This window comes from Pteronotus mesoamericanus, unplaced genomic scaffold, assembly GCF_021234165.1.
Source record: "Pteronotus mesoamericanus isolate MK-2021 breed Mesoamerican mustached bat unplaced genomic scaffold, CSHL_Meso_final scaffold_651, whole genome shotgun sequence".
Classification (NCBI taxonomy): Eukaryota; Metazoa; Chordata; class Mammalia; order Chiroptera; family Mormoopidae; genus Pteronotus; species Pteronotus mesoamericanus.
The window spans coordinates 26,737,858-26,757,808 of NW_026555325.1; the positions used below are offsets into that span (position 1 = coordinate 26,737,858).

Genomic DNA, 19,951 nt, shown 5'->3' on the forward strand with positions numbered 1-19,951 from the left:
GGACTAGACCAAGTGTGAGCAAACTATCATCTGTAGGTCAAAGAGGGCCCATGACCTGTTTTTTTAAAATAAAGTTTTATTAGAATACAGTCATGCTCAAGTGTTTACATAATATCTAGGGCTGCTTTTGTGTTACAATGAGATTTGAACAGAACATGACTGAGACTGCATGGCCCACAAAGGCTAATTATATTTACTATCTGGCCCTTGACTGACAGTTTATGGGCTCTTGTGCTAAACAATAAAAAAGAAATCAATTACATACATGAGAAAATTTCAAAAAGTGATTAAATTCTAAACGCTAATGGTAATGCAAAATCTATTTCTATAGGAAATTGTACACGCAACTTGAGATCCAGAGACATTCTCAGTTTTTGGCTTCCCTTTTCATAGAGTCCAGTTATTAGCACAGACTTGTGCTTTCATTCACACTGTCAATAGAACAATGTGATCTCTGAGTCTTTCTTAATTGTCAGCTCTTAAGCAGTCTCCTGCTGAGGAAGGATAGTTGTCTGACACTGGGTAGTGCTGAAGTCAAAACACATCATAAAGATTCTCAAACCATCCCCTGTGTTCAGCTCCCTACCTTTTGTGGTTGATGTCCAATCTTAGGCCATTTCAATGTCCATAGGATAAAGAGGTACGATTTACAATGGTACCCTCGCCTTCCTTCTCCTCCCCCACATACAAGTAGAACCCTATTACACATATATCAAGAAAAATAAATAAAAGACTCAAAGTCCCACAGCAAAAAATGTTCTCTAGAATAAGTATCCAGTCCTCAGAATATGTTTCCTATGTCTTTATTAGATGATTTCAGAAAAATATTTAGAAGTTTTATTCCTTTTCTTGATGTAGTATGCTCATACATAAATTTGTTTATAATTGCCCACATTTTGGTTTTGGATCGTACACACTAAGTTGCACCTAAAGGGAGACTACCATAATGGAATTATTTTGGTGACATACTACCACACTACTGTATGTGAGCAATTTGATGTTACACACCAATTCTACACTTGGAAATGGTATGTCCTTTTTCTGATAGTGAGTAAGGTTAAGAAGGATTAGGCAATGTCTAGGTAAATACAATAGAATTATAGGCAGTAAGAAAAAACTTTCACTGCCAACCAAATGGAGCGCTGTCCACTGTTGTCTATGAGTAAATGGCGGTGTGTTCAGATTGTAATTCTCTTCCTTTCTATATATGTGTGCCAAGTAACACATATAAAAATACTAAAGTTTACATTTCAAACACACTTCTTAAATGTATAGTTCTTTAGAATTTAAAAACCCAAATGTTCAGTTCTTTAGAAATCGCAGTAAGTTAATAGGACAAAAGTAGTTATTGGTGTAAAGTTCTATTTTGTTTTGTTAACCACTATTTTTTGTGCCATCATTTTATATCCCTTTATGTACAAACACATAAACATTTAAGGAGAATATATATTTTCCATCTGTAAAGGTAAGAACAATTTAACTCATATACTTTTACTTAACCCTTCTGATATGCCTTAATAAAATACTGTATTTTTTATCTGTGATATATTAATTTTCTAATTTAATAGATGGAGTGGATAATGGGCCAAGAATATTTTAAAAATGGCCTATCCCCTCACTTGATTTGGTCATCTATTATCTGTGGATAAAAATGGTGTTCTATGGAATATTACCTCACAGGGTGATCTGATCATAGGTTCTTATGGGCAGGTCATGGTAGGTAGCCATGCCCCAGACATATAACTTTGTAGTAAAAGGTTTATCTTTGCTTTAAGCAAGCCCTGTCCATTGCTTTTATGCATCTAGGTTAATCCACCTTTGAAATAAGCATAAGTACCCCCAGCAGAGAGCACATTATCCTGTAACCTAACCCCTACCTTACTTTCTCCCACCTTCATGCAATCTGCCTTGGGTTCCCTCCTTAACTTCATATGTATAAAAGAAACTGAAGAACTATCAATTTTCCATAGCATTTGAAATCTTGCCTCCCAGCAACTATCACCAGTTTTGGCTTAAATAAACTCCTATAAAAATCTTCCACAGGTTTGGATATTTCTTACATCAACAAACCATTGCACACCATACCTGATTTTATGGCAAAAAGGTTTCATACTGGTAAGAGCTATATCATGATTGAACTCAACACTACCTGGATGTTTTCTAATAAAAATGCTTCTTCGAAACACAGGTAATAATCACAGAACTTCTTTATGACTTTATTCTCTCATTCTATAATTCTAGTTTCAAATGTTTATTTGATAATTCTAGAAGTCAATTTTGTCTTGAAAATATTTCTATGCCCAGAAAGATAAATACTATAGACCCAAAAGTTCTATAACAGACACAAAAACAGGTGGGAATTTAACACTGCATATAATAATGGTATTTCAAATTTCTGGGAAATAATTAAATTTTCAACAACTGTGAAAGGGTAAAGCCAGCGCCATTTGCTATGGTGGCGCCATTTGCTGAGCAGGCCTGTGACCTTGTTAAACATGACTGCAATTGTACTCTTTTGAGCTTGTCCCCAGGAATGGAAATTACTGGAAAGCCAGAACAGAACTAACCACTCTCTATAGCCACAGGCAGAAGAAAACACTGGAACAAACTGCAGCCTCGCTTACAACACCCCAACAGCCCGGGGGTCACACAGCAGCCACCCTCCACCCTTTTTCAATCCAATAAAAGCTCAAAGCTCCCACCCCTCAACGCTGGTGCATCTCTCCCCACCACGCCCCTCTCCTTTCTTGGAGAGTGGATTAAAACTTTATTGTTTACACTTCTCTTTGTGAATTCTTTCATAGCCCGAGTCACCAACCACCCTAAGGAATTGCTATTGGGAGAACTAACTAGCCATCTGATGGGGGGAAAAAAAAGTTATGTATTGGTCTTCCTTTTGCTCTGCTTCCTGTCACAGCCTCTACGGAGGGCAGTCACCACACTCAAGGCCAGGACTATGTGCTCAATTGTCTAGAGGCCCCCAGGCAGACTACAACCTGTGACAAAAGGTATGAAGTCTCATTTGTACAAACTGAATCTGTCACAAATTTACGAACTCAAGAATTCCAGATACAGCATTTCAGCCTTCACCTGCAGATCATGAAAGGTATGGCAGGGATCCACAGCACCCTCATAAACTGCCTACCAGAATAAAAAGTACAAAAAGATGTACCCATTGGGAAAACAAAATAAAGATGCTTGGATTAGGAAAAATACGTACTCAAATTCACAAGTGAAATCAAAACTGAAAGCGGTTAAACATTTGCTAAGAATTCTAGCCCCTGAGGTTGCCACAAGGACTGCAGCAGAGGAGCACACGGCTCATAGGTGCCTCAAAACATGGGGGAGTTAGCAGCACATCTAAGCCCCCAGGACCAGAAAGCAATTAAAACCTAATGCCAGGGCAGTTTCAGATTAAAAAGTGTAAATCAGTTTTATTTAAAGAGGATGAGAAAGTGTTTTCATTAACATATAGTTTAAATGTTAAAAACAGTTATGTATTATCTGTCTTATTCGTTACACTAGAGCAAGCTCCAAGTAGACCAGATACATCAATATGAGCATTCAACTCCCTGGGGGGGAGGGCAGAACAGGAAAGAAACCCATCTTCACGCAGTGTACGTTCCAGAGCACTGCTGTCCCATAGAACTTTCTGCAATGATGACAACTTTCTCTGTCTGTCCCGTTCAATTCAATGGCTTCTTACCACATGTGGCTACGTGGATGAAGAAGGAGCTATGAAGTAAACCTAACAAGCTCAGTGACTGAAAGTAAGCTCACAGGGTGAGCTGAACATAAATTACTGACTGGGCCGGGCATGGTGGATAGTCATATCACAGGCCTATAACTTCCTTTGTAAAAGGCTTATCTTAACCTTAAGCAAGTCCATTGTTCATCTGATTAACAAATCTTGGAAATGTCAGAGTAATCCTCCTTTCCAGACCCCTCTGACGATCCTCAAGGGAGTACCAGATCCTGTTGCCCATATACTATCCCTATTTCCTGTAAATATTCTCTCCATTTTCTGTTTTATCCTGTCAGAGATTTCTCCCTCCTTAACCTGTGAGCAATGGATTTCGTGTAATCTTCTTTACTTTCCCTCCTTTGATCCCAAAGACACAAAAAGAACCACCCAACTGCCATTCTCCAGAGAATTTTTGAGATCTTGCTTCCAAGCATGTCCTCAGTTTGTCTCAAATAAACTCTCATAAAATTTTCTGTAGGTTTGGACATTTTTACATTGATACTGTTGAGCAGTTGAAATATACTGAGCTAGTGGACTAACAAATTAAATTTTTAATTTCATTTTATTTAAATTCAATTTAAATAGCTACATGTATTGGCCACAGTATTGGACCTAGTAGTTCTAGTGTACTCGTTCTCAAAGCGTGATTCATGGACCAGTAGCATCAGTTTCACTGGAACTTGTTATACATGCAAATTGTCAAGTCTCGGCCTAGTCGCTGAGTCAGAAAACCTGGGAGTGATGCATAGCAATATCTGCTTTGACAAGCTCTCCTGCTATTTCTAATATATACCATAGTTTTTGAAACAGTGATCCAGAGAGACAAGGATAAAGGAACAAGTCAAATACATAGTATATCAAATAATGATAAATGCTATGATGAAAAATAAAAGAAGGGTAAAAATATGCCTTAAATAGACCCTAAATAGAAAAATAACATTAGAACAAAGACCTGAATGGAATGAAATATCTGAGGAAAGCACTCCAGGCAGAGCTGACAAATGCAAAGGCCCTGAGGCAGGAGTGTGCTCTACTGTGTTTAAGGAAAAACTGAATCTAGTCGGCTACAGTGAAGACCTAAGGGTGGTGAAGACTTGAAATTTTACTAATAGAAAACTACTGTAGAGATCTGAGGAGTGATCGACTTTACATTTTCAAGGGATTACATTCAGATTGTTGTAGTCAGAACAGCCTGAGGGTAAAGTCACAAAGCTGTAGCAAAAATTTAGGTGGGAGACAGTGGTGACTTAAGTCTAGTCAGATTTCAGAGATATTTTGTAAGGAGCTGATAACATTACAGCCAATACAAGAAGAAAAGTGTGAAAACATGCAAGGGATAGAAGCAGGAACTAGCCAGTGGAAGGAGGCCAGCATTTCTGGGACACTACAAAGTGGAAGGGTTGCCGAAAGGACAGGGCAAGAGACCTGAAATGTTCATTTAAATTACAGGCTATTGCAGTAAGCTTACTAACCTACGCCCCGCCCCCGGCCCCCAACACCATGACCTAAGTCCTGGTAGATTTAGGAGAAACAAAGTCAAGAAAAGAAAGAGAATTTCAAATGTTAAAGACTAAAAAATAAGAATCCAAAAATAATATATAAAGCTGGAGCCAGAGGAACCCTTGGGAATTTACAATAATGTTATAAAGGGGGTCGAACATTCCACAAAAAGTAGAATAGGGGTATAGGCAAATTTTATCTAGATCTTAAGGAGCAGAGTGACCTCAGATGTTATCTGGGTTCCATTTATACCTAGATGTGAATTTCTCTGACGGAGGACCACCTTTTAGCACTCTATTCCCAGTGCCTAACGTACAGTGAGGTCAATGTCACTAAATGAGGAATTTGTAGGAACCAGTGATTATTTATCTCTGGGTAACTCTGCTTAAGCATCCACTGAGTTCGAACACACAGCACACAATGTGTAACTGAGATCTCTGTACAGTATCTGGCACACAAAAAGGCAAAGTTGTTAAAAGGAGGTTCTTATCCTTTAAAAAATATATAGTTGTAGAAGCTGTTGTTCAGGTAACATATATGAATAGTAAGTAGCCTTGTATTTAAAGCCATGACATCTTATTTTTTAAATTTTTATTTATTGATTTTAGAGAGAGAGAAAGGAAAGGGGTGGGGAGAGAAAGAGAAACATCCATGTGTTGTTACACCCACCCATGCATTCATCGGCTGGTTCTTATATGTGCCCTAACTGGGGATGGAATCCTCAATCTTGGCTTAACGGGACAATGCTCTAACCAACTGAGCTACTCAGTTAGGGCAAGCCCTGACATCTTTGAAGAGGTGCTGCAATAGAGGCATTAAGTTGGGCTAAGATCTTTTTCAAAACAGCCTCAGACCAGTTTGAACACTTAAAGTATTTAATTGAAACCTCAGCATTTGGCACTAAAAGCACAGAAGAGATGACACTGACCTAGGTGACTGGGACGGCGTGGGAATCGCCGTATTCTGCCGTGGGTACAGTGCTCTGGCGCATAGTGCGCACCCATGTTTGTGGCTCAAACTTTCAGGGAAAAAAAATATTTCACTTTAACTTTTACTTATACATAAAGTTGATTATTATATTCCAGAATATTACTTTCCATATAGTTATTGTTATTGCTTTCTCGAATTATACTTTTAACACATAATAAATAAAAGAATTAAAATAATTTACATAGATACAGAATTGGTACAACCCAAGTATAATGCACATCCTTATTTTTCCCTCAACAATTTGGGCTAAAAAATGCACATTGTACATGGAAAAACACAGTTTTTACTGCCTAGCTCTAGTATAATAGGAGGCATAACACTATCAAAGTAGGACACTGAGGTTTAAGCAGACCCTGCATCCAGTGGGGTTGCTCTCAGGATTCACTAGTCTCAAAGTTCACCCACAGGAAACGTAATCACCTCTTGAGTACAGTCGTTCAGAATTATCCACCCAGGCACCAAATTCCTTCTACCGAAATCCACAATTTTGGTTTGTGAATAATTATCTGCAGCTGATGCACCTAACAAAAGTTGGCTAACAGGTTTGACCACGGGATCGCCACAGGAAGGATGCCTTGTTTCCTGTTTGCTGAGGCAGAAGCACATGCCACCAGTCCTTCTGAAACGTGAGCCAAAATATTTAAAGTTGAAAAAGACTGGCTGAACATGATCATCACTTCTTTACTCAGCTGAGAGACAGGTTTTTCCTTCTCTATACTATCACAGCAGTTTGAATTTTGGTTTATTATATTACTTTACAGAGCCTTCTTTGCATTAATAATATTTATATTTTTTCCTTGTACAGTAATAATTTCTGGGGGCAGATTTTTTTAAGACTCTTTAAAATCTCTTCTTTGAAATGGAGAAATCCCTGAGATTCCCTACTTCCTTTTAGAAATAAATAACAGGCCCTTGTATTAATTTCATATCTATTACCTCCTTTGAGTCCACAACCACCACCAAAGCTACTCTCACTTTATGAATGAAAAAATTGAGGTTAGAGACATTACATGACTAGATGATGAAGAGCATATATAGAATTAGGGAGCAGTTTGGATCAGACTGTCCTGATGTCTAAAACTGTACTCCTTCAGCTAAAACTTAGCTTACGGTACCACAAGTTAGGATGCAAGAAGAGACGAGGGTTTACAAAAGGCTATATACTATCTGCCACAATTATACTTCACAGATTGATGACATCACTAAATCAGCCCCAAGCCTGCTGGTGATGCTTTCTGCATTTGTGACACATATGAGGGGTAATCTTGTCCTAGTTTTGGTATCTGCTACATATGACAAGACTTCTACTTCTGTGTTGTAAAGGTCCCATTGGGTATCTAAAATGCAAGTCATGGTTCACTGAAGAACTTTCAGGTTAGCGGAATGTACAAACATCTGCCATTTCTAAACCCTGGAGGTGTTCAAACAAAGTCACTTGCCAGTAGGGTGGCTATGTCATTAATCATTCAATCTGGGACACTTGAGAGTGAAAGGGGGCACTATTAATAATTACTCTGGGATAATAGGTACAAATAGGGACTGTCATAGGAAAACGAGGAAGCACGATGATATGTACTTTTTGTGAATATATGGATTTCAAACATCTGATAAGGGGTTAAAGTCCATGAATAAGATTATTCCTTATTATAAATCTTTAAATCTGCCCCAGCATGTAATAAAATATTTTACACACTTCCAATAAATTCTCAAAACAGTTGAGTTGAATGAATTCTATTGTTCCTCATAAATGCATACTGACAACCTAATTAGACTTACCCAATGATAGTATTGGGACTTTCTGAATATTCTCTATTGCTAATAATATCTATTTTATTAGAAATGAGTTCAGGAGCTGTTAAACAAAAAGGACCCACATTGTTCTAGTAGTCTTTTGTCATTATTCACAGTCTACTTTTCTCCAATAGGTGGCACTGTACTCCATGTAAAAATGCTCTGAGCTCTTTATCTAACCCGCAAGTGCCAGTCAAAAAACTTGGGAATGATTAGGCTCAACTCTGCTGTAAATCGGTGCTACTGGACAAACTAATCAGATCACAAATCATGTGCAACTGTCGCTGGGTGATTGTACAGCAAAGACCAGAGCGTTAAGTGACTTGCTTGAAGTCACAGAGCAAAATATGGAGGTCAACCATAGAGCCTGGAATTTCTAACTTCCAGTTCTATGCTTTCTTTATTTGTGTTTTCATTTATGGCATTCTCAGATCTGCCCAAAGTAAAACAAATTCCTCTCCACAGTATGAGAAGAAAAGAGAGAAACCTCCTTCTGTTGTAGATGGTATTGATTCCACTCCTCCCTCTTTTAGGAAGGAGATTGTGCTCGTAGGGCCATGAACGCTCTCCTGCAGGCTAGCAGAGGTTAATGCCAATCTTTTACCAAGTTTCCAAAATTAAAACTTATTTAAAATTGTCCTGAAGAAAAAGGAAGGAGGAAAAAGGAATGTATACTTAATCAGTGAGGAATAATCACATACTGAGCAGATACCTGACTATAAGGTAAGGACCTAGAGCAATATAAAAATGTACCCACATATTTCCTTATTCTCTGTAGTGTCTGTAACTGCTTAGTTTATAAGCTCGTTTTCATTAACAATTAACTTTTCCCAAGTACTAGTAGACACCAGCCCCTGTGCTGATGCATAGTGTAGCATTTTCTGAGAGGAGTCGGGGGCAGCTCCTAGGCATCCTGTTTCTAACAACAACATCCTTTCATGTTCACTGTCAGTAAGGCACAGAGCTGCTCTCTCTAGTGCAAAAGGTCCTTTACCAGTACCACACACACACACACGCGCGCGCGCGCACACACACACACACATATGCATATATCCATATCTATCTATAAATATACATAGACACATATATATACCTATACTACAGTATGCTGTTTGCATAAAACTTTTTAATTTTCCCCTGAGCATAAAGTCTTTTACTACGTCTAACCTTACTGTGTTCCCTAATCTGCATAAGTAATTGGTTAAAAAAAATGAATGTACAAATGCATTCTTCTGAAGATAATGCTGGGCATGCACATTCTCACAAATGGAACATTCTGAGCATACCTCTGCATGAGTTACACAAGATGACACATGAGAACTTTCTAAAAATTTTCCCCAAGAATACATTTTGGAAAAAAAAAATTCCTAAAATATTAAATAAATAATATAAATTTTCTAAATATTAATTTTAGTCTAATATTAACATTATTATTCAAAAAAATGCATAGAAATGATACCATCAAAATAAATATAATATACAAGGAATATTTAAAAATATTTAGAAAAGATGGTCTCAAAATTATATTAGAGACGCTTCACAGTGACATATGGAACCCTTGTAAAAGGAAACCTTATGCACTTAAACTTACTTAAAATCATTCTTCTCACCCTGATTGGTGTGGCTCAGTGGGATGGGCGTCATCCTGCAAACCAAAAGATTGCTGGTTCGATTCCCAGTCAGAGCACATGCCTGGGTTGTGGGTCAGGTCCCTGGTTGGGGGCCTGTGAGAAGCAGTTGATTTATGTTTCTGTCTCACATCAATATTTCTCTCCCTTGCTTTCTACCTCCCTTCCTCTCTCTCTAAAAATAAATAAATAAATAAAAAATAAATAAAATAAAATGAAATCACTCTCCCCTATTCCAACCTCCATATTCCTGTATCACACAGTTAGATATCTGTTTATAGTAACAAAGCCATGAAGAAATATAAATTATAATCTATGTCATGAGGTTGCACATTCAATAGCTAACATTTTTCAGAAATAGAATATACTTATCAGTTTGAACATTTTTGTTGTTGTTGTCATTATTAAACATTGAGTTTTGTTTTTGTTTTTGTTTTTTCCAAACAATGGGGCCAGGAGTAGCTGCAACATTAAAGATACCACAAATCACAATCTTAAGATAACACAAATTGCATTCTAAAATATCTAGAATCACTCCTAAGAAATCCAGAATCAAACTTCTAAGACATTTGAAATTATACAACCATTTTAAATTATAAACAATATTAAAAAATTAGCCGTCAAGTTTGCAAGTTGAGTCATTCCTGAATTATAGAACTATTACAAAGTCCCTAAGTCAAACTGCCTCATAAAAACATGGATGTGGCACTCACTTTGGCAGCACAGACCCTACACAAGGATAAAACATAAATGTCTAATTACAAGGTTGCAGAAAGAAACGGAACATTGTACATCCAACTGTAATTTAAAAATAAAAAAAATATTTTAAAAAAGCACTGATATAAAACAAATTCTACTCTCAGAAAAAATATTTAACCCTAAAGAAAATTAAAAAGTAATGGGAATTTGGGGCATTCCCATTTGGGGTATTCTTGCCTTGCTCTCTACCTGGAGAAAATACCTTTGTTCAGAATATCCCGAGAAAACAATGAGGGCCTATCTAAATATCTCTTCAAAGCACACCATTTAAGTTGCTCCCTCTGTCTACATATAAAGGATTAGGGAAACAATATTCACTATAATGAATTTATTAAATGGCAATTACATTGTGCAAATATGTGCTAAGCACTATGCAAAAAGATAATGATGCCACATGGATCTTGCAGTTTATTCAAGAAGATATGACATACGTATCAATTATAGCATAAGACAATATATGATAACCATCAGTAGTATAAGGTATCAAAAAATTTGGAAGTCATAGGTAACGGTTTATTCCAGAGAGATCAGGGAGCCTTTATATAAAAGCATCAGTTGAGCTACATAAACTAACTGGAGAAAATATGGGTGGTAGGGTGCCCTACATGGAAAACCTTTCATGAAGGTGCGTCTGTAGAACAAAAAAAGTCATGAGGCTGAAGTTCAAGATATTCAAAGGGAAAAAGCCTACTTAATTTTGGAGGAGAAGAAAATAAGGTGTCCCAGTATCAAGGCTTAGAAGTTTGGACTTCCTTAATTTGGTATTGAATTGCTGTCCCTGTAGATTTTTTCTTTTTTTTTTAAATATCAAAAATAGTGCCACAGAGTGGTGTTTTAGCTTAACCTGAGGGTGGAGAGTAAATAGAGAGAATTCAGGGTTGAAGGAAGAAGTTCTCAATAGAAAAATGAAAGTTGCCAGCATGTGCCAGGCACTGATAGTGTTTCATTTAATCCTAACAACAATTCAGTTATAAAACATTTTTATAGATAAGAAAACTGAGGCAATTCAACAATGTTTGGCAGCCCAGAAACAAAGAGCTGATTGATGGAAAGTATTCAGGTTTAGGGCCCCGGGAGGCAAACATGCTGGAAGGCGAACAAGGTGAGGAAAATCTAGGGTCCTTGTTAAGTACAAATGCCATGGAAATGATTAATGCAGAATCCAAGTTAGAGACGAAGAAAAATACAGCAACCTGAAAGCAGTCATAAATTAGACCTAATGAGGAGAATGAAGACCAAATCCAACTAAGAAAGACAAAGTGGATGTCAAAAAGATTGTGTTCCAAGAAGGACCCTTGAATTTCAGTAATGGGGCAGCTTTCAGCGAAGTGCTACCATGACCCTGGGGACAGAAGGAAGCAGCCTATGGATGGAGGGTTCCAGAGTTCAGACAAGAGAAGAAAAGTTAGCCGAGAGGAATGTGAAAAAATCTACAATAATTATGGCGGTAGATAGGGTAGGGTAGAAAACCATGATTCTAACATTCAAGTCACTTAAGTTTTAAAAAATATATATAAAGAATGCAGAAGACCGACGGCAGAGAAGATGGCAATATGAACACATGAGTGGTGCATCCAGGAAGAAATTTTGATAACGAAACTATTATTGCCTGTCAGCATCAGTGAAGAACTAGGAAACATGTGGACTATTTTTCTTTAACTTACTTTGAAATGAGGAAAAATCGGAGGAATTGCCTTTATTACCCCCAGCCATATCCATTGTCATTATTATTTTAAAACCAGGGTAATGGTATTATTTCGAGGAGGGAAGAGGATGCCTTCCTCACCCAGAAGAGGCACAACCCAGGGGACTGCCTATATCTGAGGCAGAAACTCACCCAGGATAGTCACAGGTTTCTTGGTCTCCTAAATATGTATGGTTCAGTGTGTGATTTCCAAAACTACTTTTAATAGACAATAAATGGCAAAATGTAACTTACTTATATTTAATAAGAATTTAATACACAACACTACTGTTTGCAAATGCTGAACTTTGCTGTTTGTGTACTTTCAATAATTTGTAAAGTCACACATAATCTTGATAATAAATTTTAAGATTAATGTTATACTGAATGAGTTTTTCTAGATAAAACCACATTGTAAGAATGCATTACCCAATATGTTGCTTATTTATTATTTTTGCTTATATATGCACACAGACACACATACATACTATACTAAGGTTATAACAGCTTAAATGTCTAAAGCAGGATACCTGACAACAAGTGGGTAGTTGGAGGTGAAAAGGTGGAACAAGACCAAGCATACAACTCATGTAAGTTTCCACTCAAAAATGAAGTGGAAAATTACATTTGGTTTTATTCCATTTTTCCAATTTTTACATAAACATTAAAGTAGTTAGCACTTCTGCAAAATCAAATTTGGGGAAATAGCTTAAAAGAAAAAGAGTAATTTGGAGAGGAAGAGAAATTGTTTTCTTATAGGTCATTGGGTTGCTTTTCTAAGTTTGACTTAAAAAATCAATATAATTGACGACTGTCCCTTTGGGAAAGGCTATTTTTAAAAAACTTATTAAATGACTAATAAATATAAAATAGTTCTAAATTTTAAGAGTCAGTTGACTGGGAATGTGGAATTCATAGTATTGATATTAAAACATTGTTAGAAAAAAAATGTAATCCCTTTTAGCACTTTTTTAATTGATCACCAGAGTGATGAATAAACTATTTTGTCAAAGAAAAAAAATTAAAAATATGCAATAGAGGAATTAATTGATGGCAGAAAGGAAGTCATGGTATTTCATTTGTTCTATCATACCTGCCATGAACAGTTGTAGATTTGATAATATCGCCAGGTAGAACCACTGAGAGCTCAATGTCTTTGTCTATCATGTTTTCTCTCTGTTCCATGATGTAAGCAGAGGATTCTACAGAATCATCAACTGAAGAGGCATCAAGGTTTTTGGTCTCAGCTGGAGGAAGTGGTGCTTTGGCTTTCAGTTTTCTCCTAAAATAAAAACAAAAGACAAAAAATGAAATATATTTTAAATGTAACTTTCTTTTTTTTTTTAAGATTTTATTTATTTATTCAATGATTTGTTTGTTTGTTTTTAGAGAAAGGAAGGGAGGGAAAAAGAGAGGGAGAGAAACATCAATGTGTGGTTGCATCTTGTGCAACCCCTGCTGGGGACCTGGTCCGCACCCCAGGCATGTGCCCTACACTGGGAATCGAAGCAGTGACCCTTTGGTGCGCAGGCCGGTGCTCAATCCACTGAGCCACACCAGCCAGGGCTAAATGTAACTTTCTAATATGATTTAATTTAATAAAAACACAAAATGTGTGTGCATATGTTTTCCACATCTAGAAAAAAATGCACCAAAACGTTAACTTAGTTTAATAACAATAATGAAATCAAGGAATTCTATTTTGCCTTTTGTATCGCACTTTTTTGTTTTCAACAATATGCCTACATTACTTGGTAATAAAAGAAAGACGACAACAAAGAGATCTGATATTTGCCTCCATTAAATTCAATTAATGTGTGTTCACTATAGCAAAGCAAAAGTGTAACATTTTCTTTGATGAGATAAATCATGGAGCTCAGTATCTCATTCCCATATTTCGTAATAGCTCTTACCTCTGTGCCTTTCATTCTATTTGTTTCCATTCTAGTGTCTTCCACCTCTCTAACCATATAAACCCCAAGAACCCTCTCCCTGCCGCCCCTTACACAGTTTCTCCCTCTATAACACAGACAACACATTTCATAAATGTAACATTTTTTTTTTCTGGGTACAAGTTTCATCTCTCTGCCTACATTTATAACTCCTTACAAGGAAGCATGTTGTATTTCCCACTGCACTTAGCAGTGAACAATAAATTGTAATTGGTTATTTGGTAAATTATATTTATTTCAATGAAAAACATTACAATTAATTATTCAAGTAAATATATTTCAGTGTCACTTACTAGGACAACCCTTCAATAGATTTATAACAGAAATAGGTAGTAGACATCATGAAAAAATTCACATGGGCAAATTCAGTGATCTGATGGGTTGAAAAAAATGAAATGTAAAAAGAAATATAAAATAAGTAATGACATATGAGTACTACAAATTAGAGCTTTTGAAAATGTTACCCTTATAAAATGTTGATTGTTTACGGAAAAACACATACTACTGCTTTCAAGTCAGAAAATTATAAAACTTAATTCCTCCTTCTCCCCATTTTTTAGGCAAAAATAAAAGTCAAACAAGTAAAATGGCTTCTTTGTAAGTAACTATATAACATCCAGCTCTTCAGTTGTTTCAAAATTTAAGTTCTCACAAATCCAACAACCCTTATGGACTCAGCATCATGGGAAAAAAAAAAAAAAACAGAAGTAATGTTCCTGCATTTATATTAATTTTCTAAAATAATAGGTCTTTAATTTTTAGGAGTACAATTGCAAAGATACAGGGTCTGCCAGAAGTAACACCTGCTTGAGTTTGGTTGGTAGGGTAATAATATGGCTATAACAATTTATAGTTTTAATTTGAATATTTCACCTAAAATGTCATATGGTGTGTTTGAGTATGATACTGTTACATTACAGAATTACATGCTTATGATTTTGTAATAGAAGATTCTGAAATAAAAAAGGGGCATTATTTGCGCTGGACCCTGTATATTGAACTTTAGAAAAGATTTACAATAATGACAGAGATAAATATTTAAAGGTGTTACAATAAATATAACAAGTTCATAAAATCTATATTAAAAACTTTAACCAATTTCAAAACATTTTTAAGCTTCAGAAATTGACCACTCATGTATTAAATAAACATTTATCCTGTAACAGACCATGTGGCAGATTCAAATAAACACTGGGAATATAAGGACAATCTAACCCAGATCCTACCCCTACAGGGTTAGTGCCCCAAAAGGACTGACAGATATGTACATAATTACTAAAATGTTTGATGATTGCTCTAAGGCAGGTGTGCAGATAGTACAGCTAAAGCTCGAACAAGAGAAACTTTCTCAGGAATCCAGAAATGTTTTCTGGATGGGATCATGAGTTGGGTTTCAGGGAATGAATAGAAACACAGGAAAAGATAAGAAATAATTGATATTTCAAGTAGAGGAAAGCAGAAAGCAAATGGAGCCATGAGAGAAAGTGGTACTTCTTAGAACTGAACAGTTTGTTAAAATTTTACAGAGAAGTTAAAGGAGAGGAGAAATCATTGAATCAATTGAAATGCTTTTATAAATAAGAGAATTCAGTAGGGAGACTTGGTACAAAGTTAACATCTAAAGTCAATAGCCTAGGTAAACACAACCAAACCAAGTCAGAAAGTATAATAAAAAGAAAAAAAAAAAAAAACCTCTTTACAATAGCAACAAAACGAATTTTTAAAAAACTGTTACAATAAATATAACAAGCATTTTATAAAATCTACAGGAAGAAAACCTTAAACACCAACTACTCAGTTTAGATGTTTCTCTTTGACTTCTGATTTGAAAATCCAATACCTATCTGACAGCTGGTCCTGGATGACTAACTCAATTTAACTTCCAATTCCTCTCCCCACCTTTTCCAAACCAAATCTCTTCCTCTCCAAGTCTTCCCATCTCAGTAAATAACAATTCTTTCCGTTGCTTTGGCTAAAAATCGCCTTTCATACACATACAATGCAACCCACCGATAAATTCTGCCAGCTCTATACTGTGTCGTAAATAGACCCAGAATCCACCAACAGCCTTGCTCACCAAGCACCTCTGTTCACGCTGCTCCCAAAGTTTTCACATAACATTTGGTCTTCAATGTCCCAGCCTAGCAACTGGCATGATCCTTTTTAAATTTGAGCCAGACAGCTGCTCTTCTTCTCACACCCTCCAAAGTCTTCAAACCTCACCCAGAATAACTTCTAGAGTCCTATTTGTTCTAGACCTCTAGCCCCTCCAGTCTTCTCTCTCCCATGGCTCATTGCACTCCAATCTTCTGACTCTTGCCTCTTCCCAGGAAACACCTAGAGCATTCCGGATTCAGGACTGTCTATAGGGTCTCCTCCCTAAGATAATACCTCTATTCATCTGCTTTACTTTTTCCTTAGGGCTTATCAGCAACAGAGCATGCTTGTTTATCACATCTCCTTCCATTAAAAAGTAATTAATTTCATGAGAATAGGGACTTGTCTCCACTGCTACATGTGTGCAAATGTACAGAATCTCTGTAACAATGCCTGCCATGCAATAGGCACTAAGGTATACTGAATGAATGAATTCAATGAATATTTCCCACAAAAAATGATGTACTTAGGTATATAACTGAAAAGGAAAACAGTTCTTACCACCAAGAAAGAAAACGAATCTTTATATCAAGATTACCCATGTTGGATTTTTAAAATTGATTGACTGTATTTTATTTTTAAAAGATAGGTAATAAAAAAATACATACTGGATTTATTAGAAATAGATGACTGTGAATTTTAGGGCTTCAAAAGAGTTTCATAAGGTCCGAAAAGAAACCCAACTGCTACAGGCAGGGAAGTAAAGCGTCAGTAACAACTTTGTCCACAGTGCACTTTGCTTTCAAAAGAAGTGGCAGTGAAGGGAGGTCTGGCAGGTACATCCTGCGGCCACCAGGACCTTCCTATGACCTGCTTTCATCACCCCAGGCACCCTTCCATCTCCAAATGTTGCTCCTCCTGGTCTCCATTTGAAGGCCCTCCCCATCTTCTCTGCCTTCACATATATTACCTGTCCTTCAAGATCCAGACTGAGTCACAATTTCTTGGATGTCCTCCCTGTCTACTGCACACTGCAGTGAACTCCTCTGACTCACAGTTGTAATGTTCTGGGTATGTGGGACTATCTGATTTCCTAAGGTTCTTTGAGTCTGTGATGAAAACCATCTCTAATTACTAAAGATAAGCCTACTTAAAAAAAAAAAAAAGAACAAAGCACTAGTTGAAATATTATTTACATAGAACTTCTATTAAGAATATCTTAATGTTCCCTAGTACTACTTTAAATAATAAAGCATTTATTACCTTTGGTCCTAAAAACTGGAAAGCGTATGTGAATCAGACCAAGATCCTTCCACAATGAACTAGAAAGCCCATAGGCAAGATGTAATGTGTAGGTATTTAAATAATGAATACAAAGCAAAGAACAGGTAATCTTGAAAATTCAGAGCAATGAGAACAAGCTGAAACTAGTTCTGTGGGGGTGTGGAGGCAGGTATCAGGATATATTTCAAAGAGAAGAAGTGTGACTCAGTTCTTAAAAAGAAAGTAGACTTTAGAGTAGAGCCCTGTAGGATCAATTACATGTCAGTTCCCAAGTGTGATCCATTTATATGAAAGTAAGGAATGTATTTATCTAGTTAAAGTTTGCTGACTACGTAAGTTTGCTGACTACATAATATAGACTAGTAAAAAGAATACCAGGTAGAGGCCTGGATTTGGCCTGAATCCTAAATAACTTTAAGACTCTGTTAACTTAATTTGACATTTTACCCACCAGCAAAGATTTAAACATACCTTTGACCTACTCACATCTCTCCCAATGTTCTTAATTTTTTGGCTGAGACACTTTGAAGCAATAACAAAATAAAACTAAATATCACCCTAAGTCAAGATACAGAGAAAATAACCGGAGTTATTTCACTTAATGTGTCAAGAATCTTGGTTGAGTCAAAAAAAAAAAAAAAAAGTAATACATCAACATGCATTAACAACTACAATTTACTAGTTTTCATTAGTATTTTAAAATCTCAGTAACTACTATTGAAGTCCCTGCACCCCTTTTAAACAAAAGCCAGTTCTCTCCCCCAAGGGATTTTCACATAAACTCCTCATCACCAGTGGCCTAGTTTGACTATCAGTTTCTACTCCTCAGGGGCTCCTATCTTTAACAGTAAACAATAGCAAATTTCACACAAGGGTGGGTGCAGAGGAGGTTGTACTTAAATATATTTGAAACCGAAAACTTCTCTAGGTCAGGACAAAAATTCATTAATCAAGCCTTCAAAAAACCATCCACAGTAAATTATAGCATAAGCAAATCAATGCTTTATCCATGAAAGTGATCTCAATATTATATTCAATTTTCATAATGAAAATTAAGGTACAATTTCACATTATGCAATAATACACTTAAAATATCAAAACCCAATTTTAAAGCACAATTCAATTGGCATCCTGCTGTTACTACTGATTTTTTTTATCATTTGATTTACGAAACACTTCAAAATTATTTGTCTGTGCTAGTCAATATTCCATCCCTGTCAATATTAACATCTTAAAATAAATAAAAAAGGGGAATAAAGTAATAGAAATCTAATCTAATATCTCTTCTTAGTTTGAAATAAAGCTTGAAATTGTATATGAGGTGTACCTACATTCTTAATAAGCTACTACAGTCCAATGGGATTTCATGTGTTTGCTATATATGTATCGTATTCTTAAGAGATTCACTTGGAGAAGTACTACACAAAAATAGAACTTCAATATTAGAGACTAAGTATAAGAATGGAATTATGTGTCTTAAAACAATGGACATTTTAAGTATTACATTTTAATGACCAAAAAGAAATTTAACAGTCACCTTTTCTCAGTATAGATAGAGGACTATCAAACAGAAGATGCCTTGTGATAACTGTTGAGAGGCAGTTTTTCAAAATAACTGGCCATGTTTGATGGCCCCTAACCTAGGCATTTCAACCATAAAGACTAATTTCTCAAAGCAATTTCTTTCTCTCTCTGAGTTTAAAGAAACAAGAAAAAAGTGGACATAGTATTTTTTATGTGTATGAGGGAACACAATTAAGAACAAAAGAAGGTCTTATTTCTTGATAAGCCTAAAAGTTCAACTAGGGTGAACATATCAAGTGACTTTAAAAGATAATAATGAAAGGCAAAAAGAAGAGACCCAAGGCATTATATGACTTTTTGTTCTGTTTATTTATTTTTATTATTAACATTATTATAGACATGTCCTCATTCCCCACCCCCTTATATGACTCTTGACAAACATTTCTATTATCCAGGTGTCCAATCACCTATGTGTGTCCAAATCTAATTGACAATGATCTGTCTAATCTTGGTCACATTTGAGTAAGTTCCTAAATTCTAGCAAGGACACATCTAACAGCTGCCCGAATGCTCTGCTTGGGATTCTCTTCCCTCTACCTTGTGTGACAACAGTTTCTGCCTTCTTCACTGCCACTCTTAAGTCTCCAATGACCTCATATCCTTGCCTCCTCCTTTCTCTTCTCTTTCTATGACCATCACCCCCAGGGGGTTTCATCAAACCCCATGGCCCATGGCTTTAAATACCATCAACAAAGTGATGACTCTTAAATTCACATCTCCAACCCTGACCTACTACTTACTGAGTTCTGACTTATATAATCTCATATAAGATAAGGTCATAATCTTATATTAGCCCCCAAATCTCATGGTTATCACTATTTGGATGTCCCATAGGTACTGTATAACCAAAACTCTTGATTCTCCTTTCCACTCCCAATGCCTATTCACATCCAAACCTCCCCCAGCAATCTTCTGATCTCTGCGAATGACACACTAA

At 36.2% G+C, this 19,951-nt stretch overlaps 1 protein-coding gene across 4 annotated transcripts in view; it reads right to left on the reverse strand.

The window, feature by feature from the left end:
• Positions 1-19,951, reverse strand: part of COBLL1 (cordon-bleu WH2 repeat protein like 1) — a 153,775-nt gene that overhangs the window by 49,478 nt on the left and 84,346 nt on the right. For all 4 annotated transcript variants that reach the window (XM_054562573.1, XM_054562571.1, XM_054562572.1 and 1 more), the window contains one exon: positions 13,191-13,379. In XM_054562573.1, the coding sequence (XP_054418548.1) occupies positions 13,191-13,379 (189 nt within the window). The remainder of the gene's footprint in view (positions 1-13,190; positions 13,380-19,951) is intronic.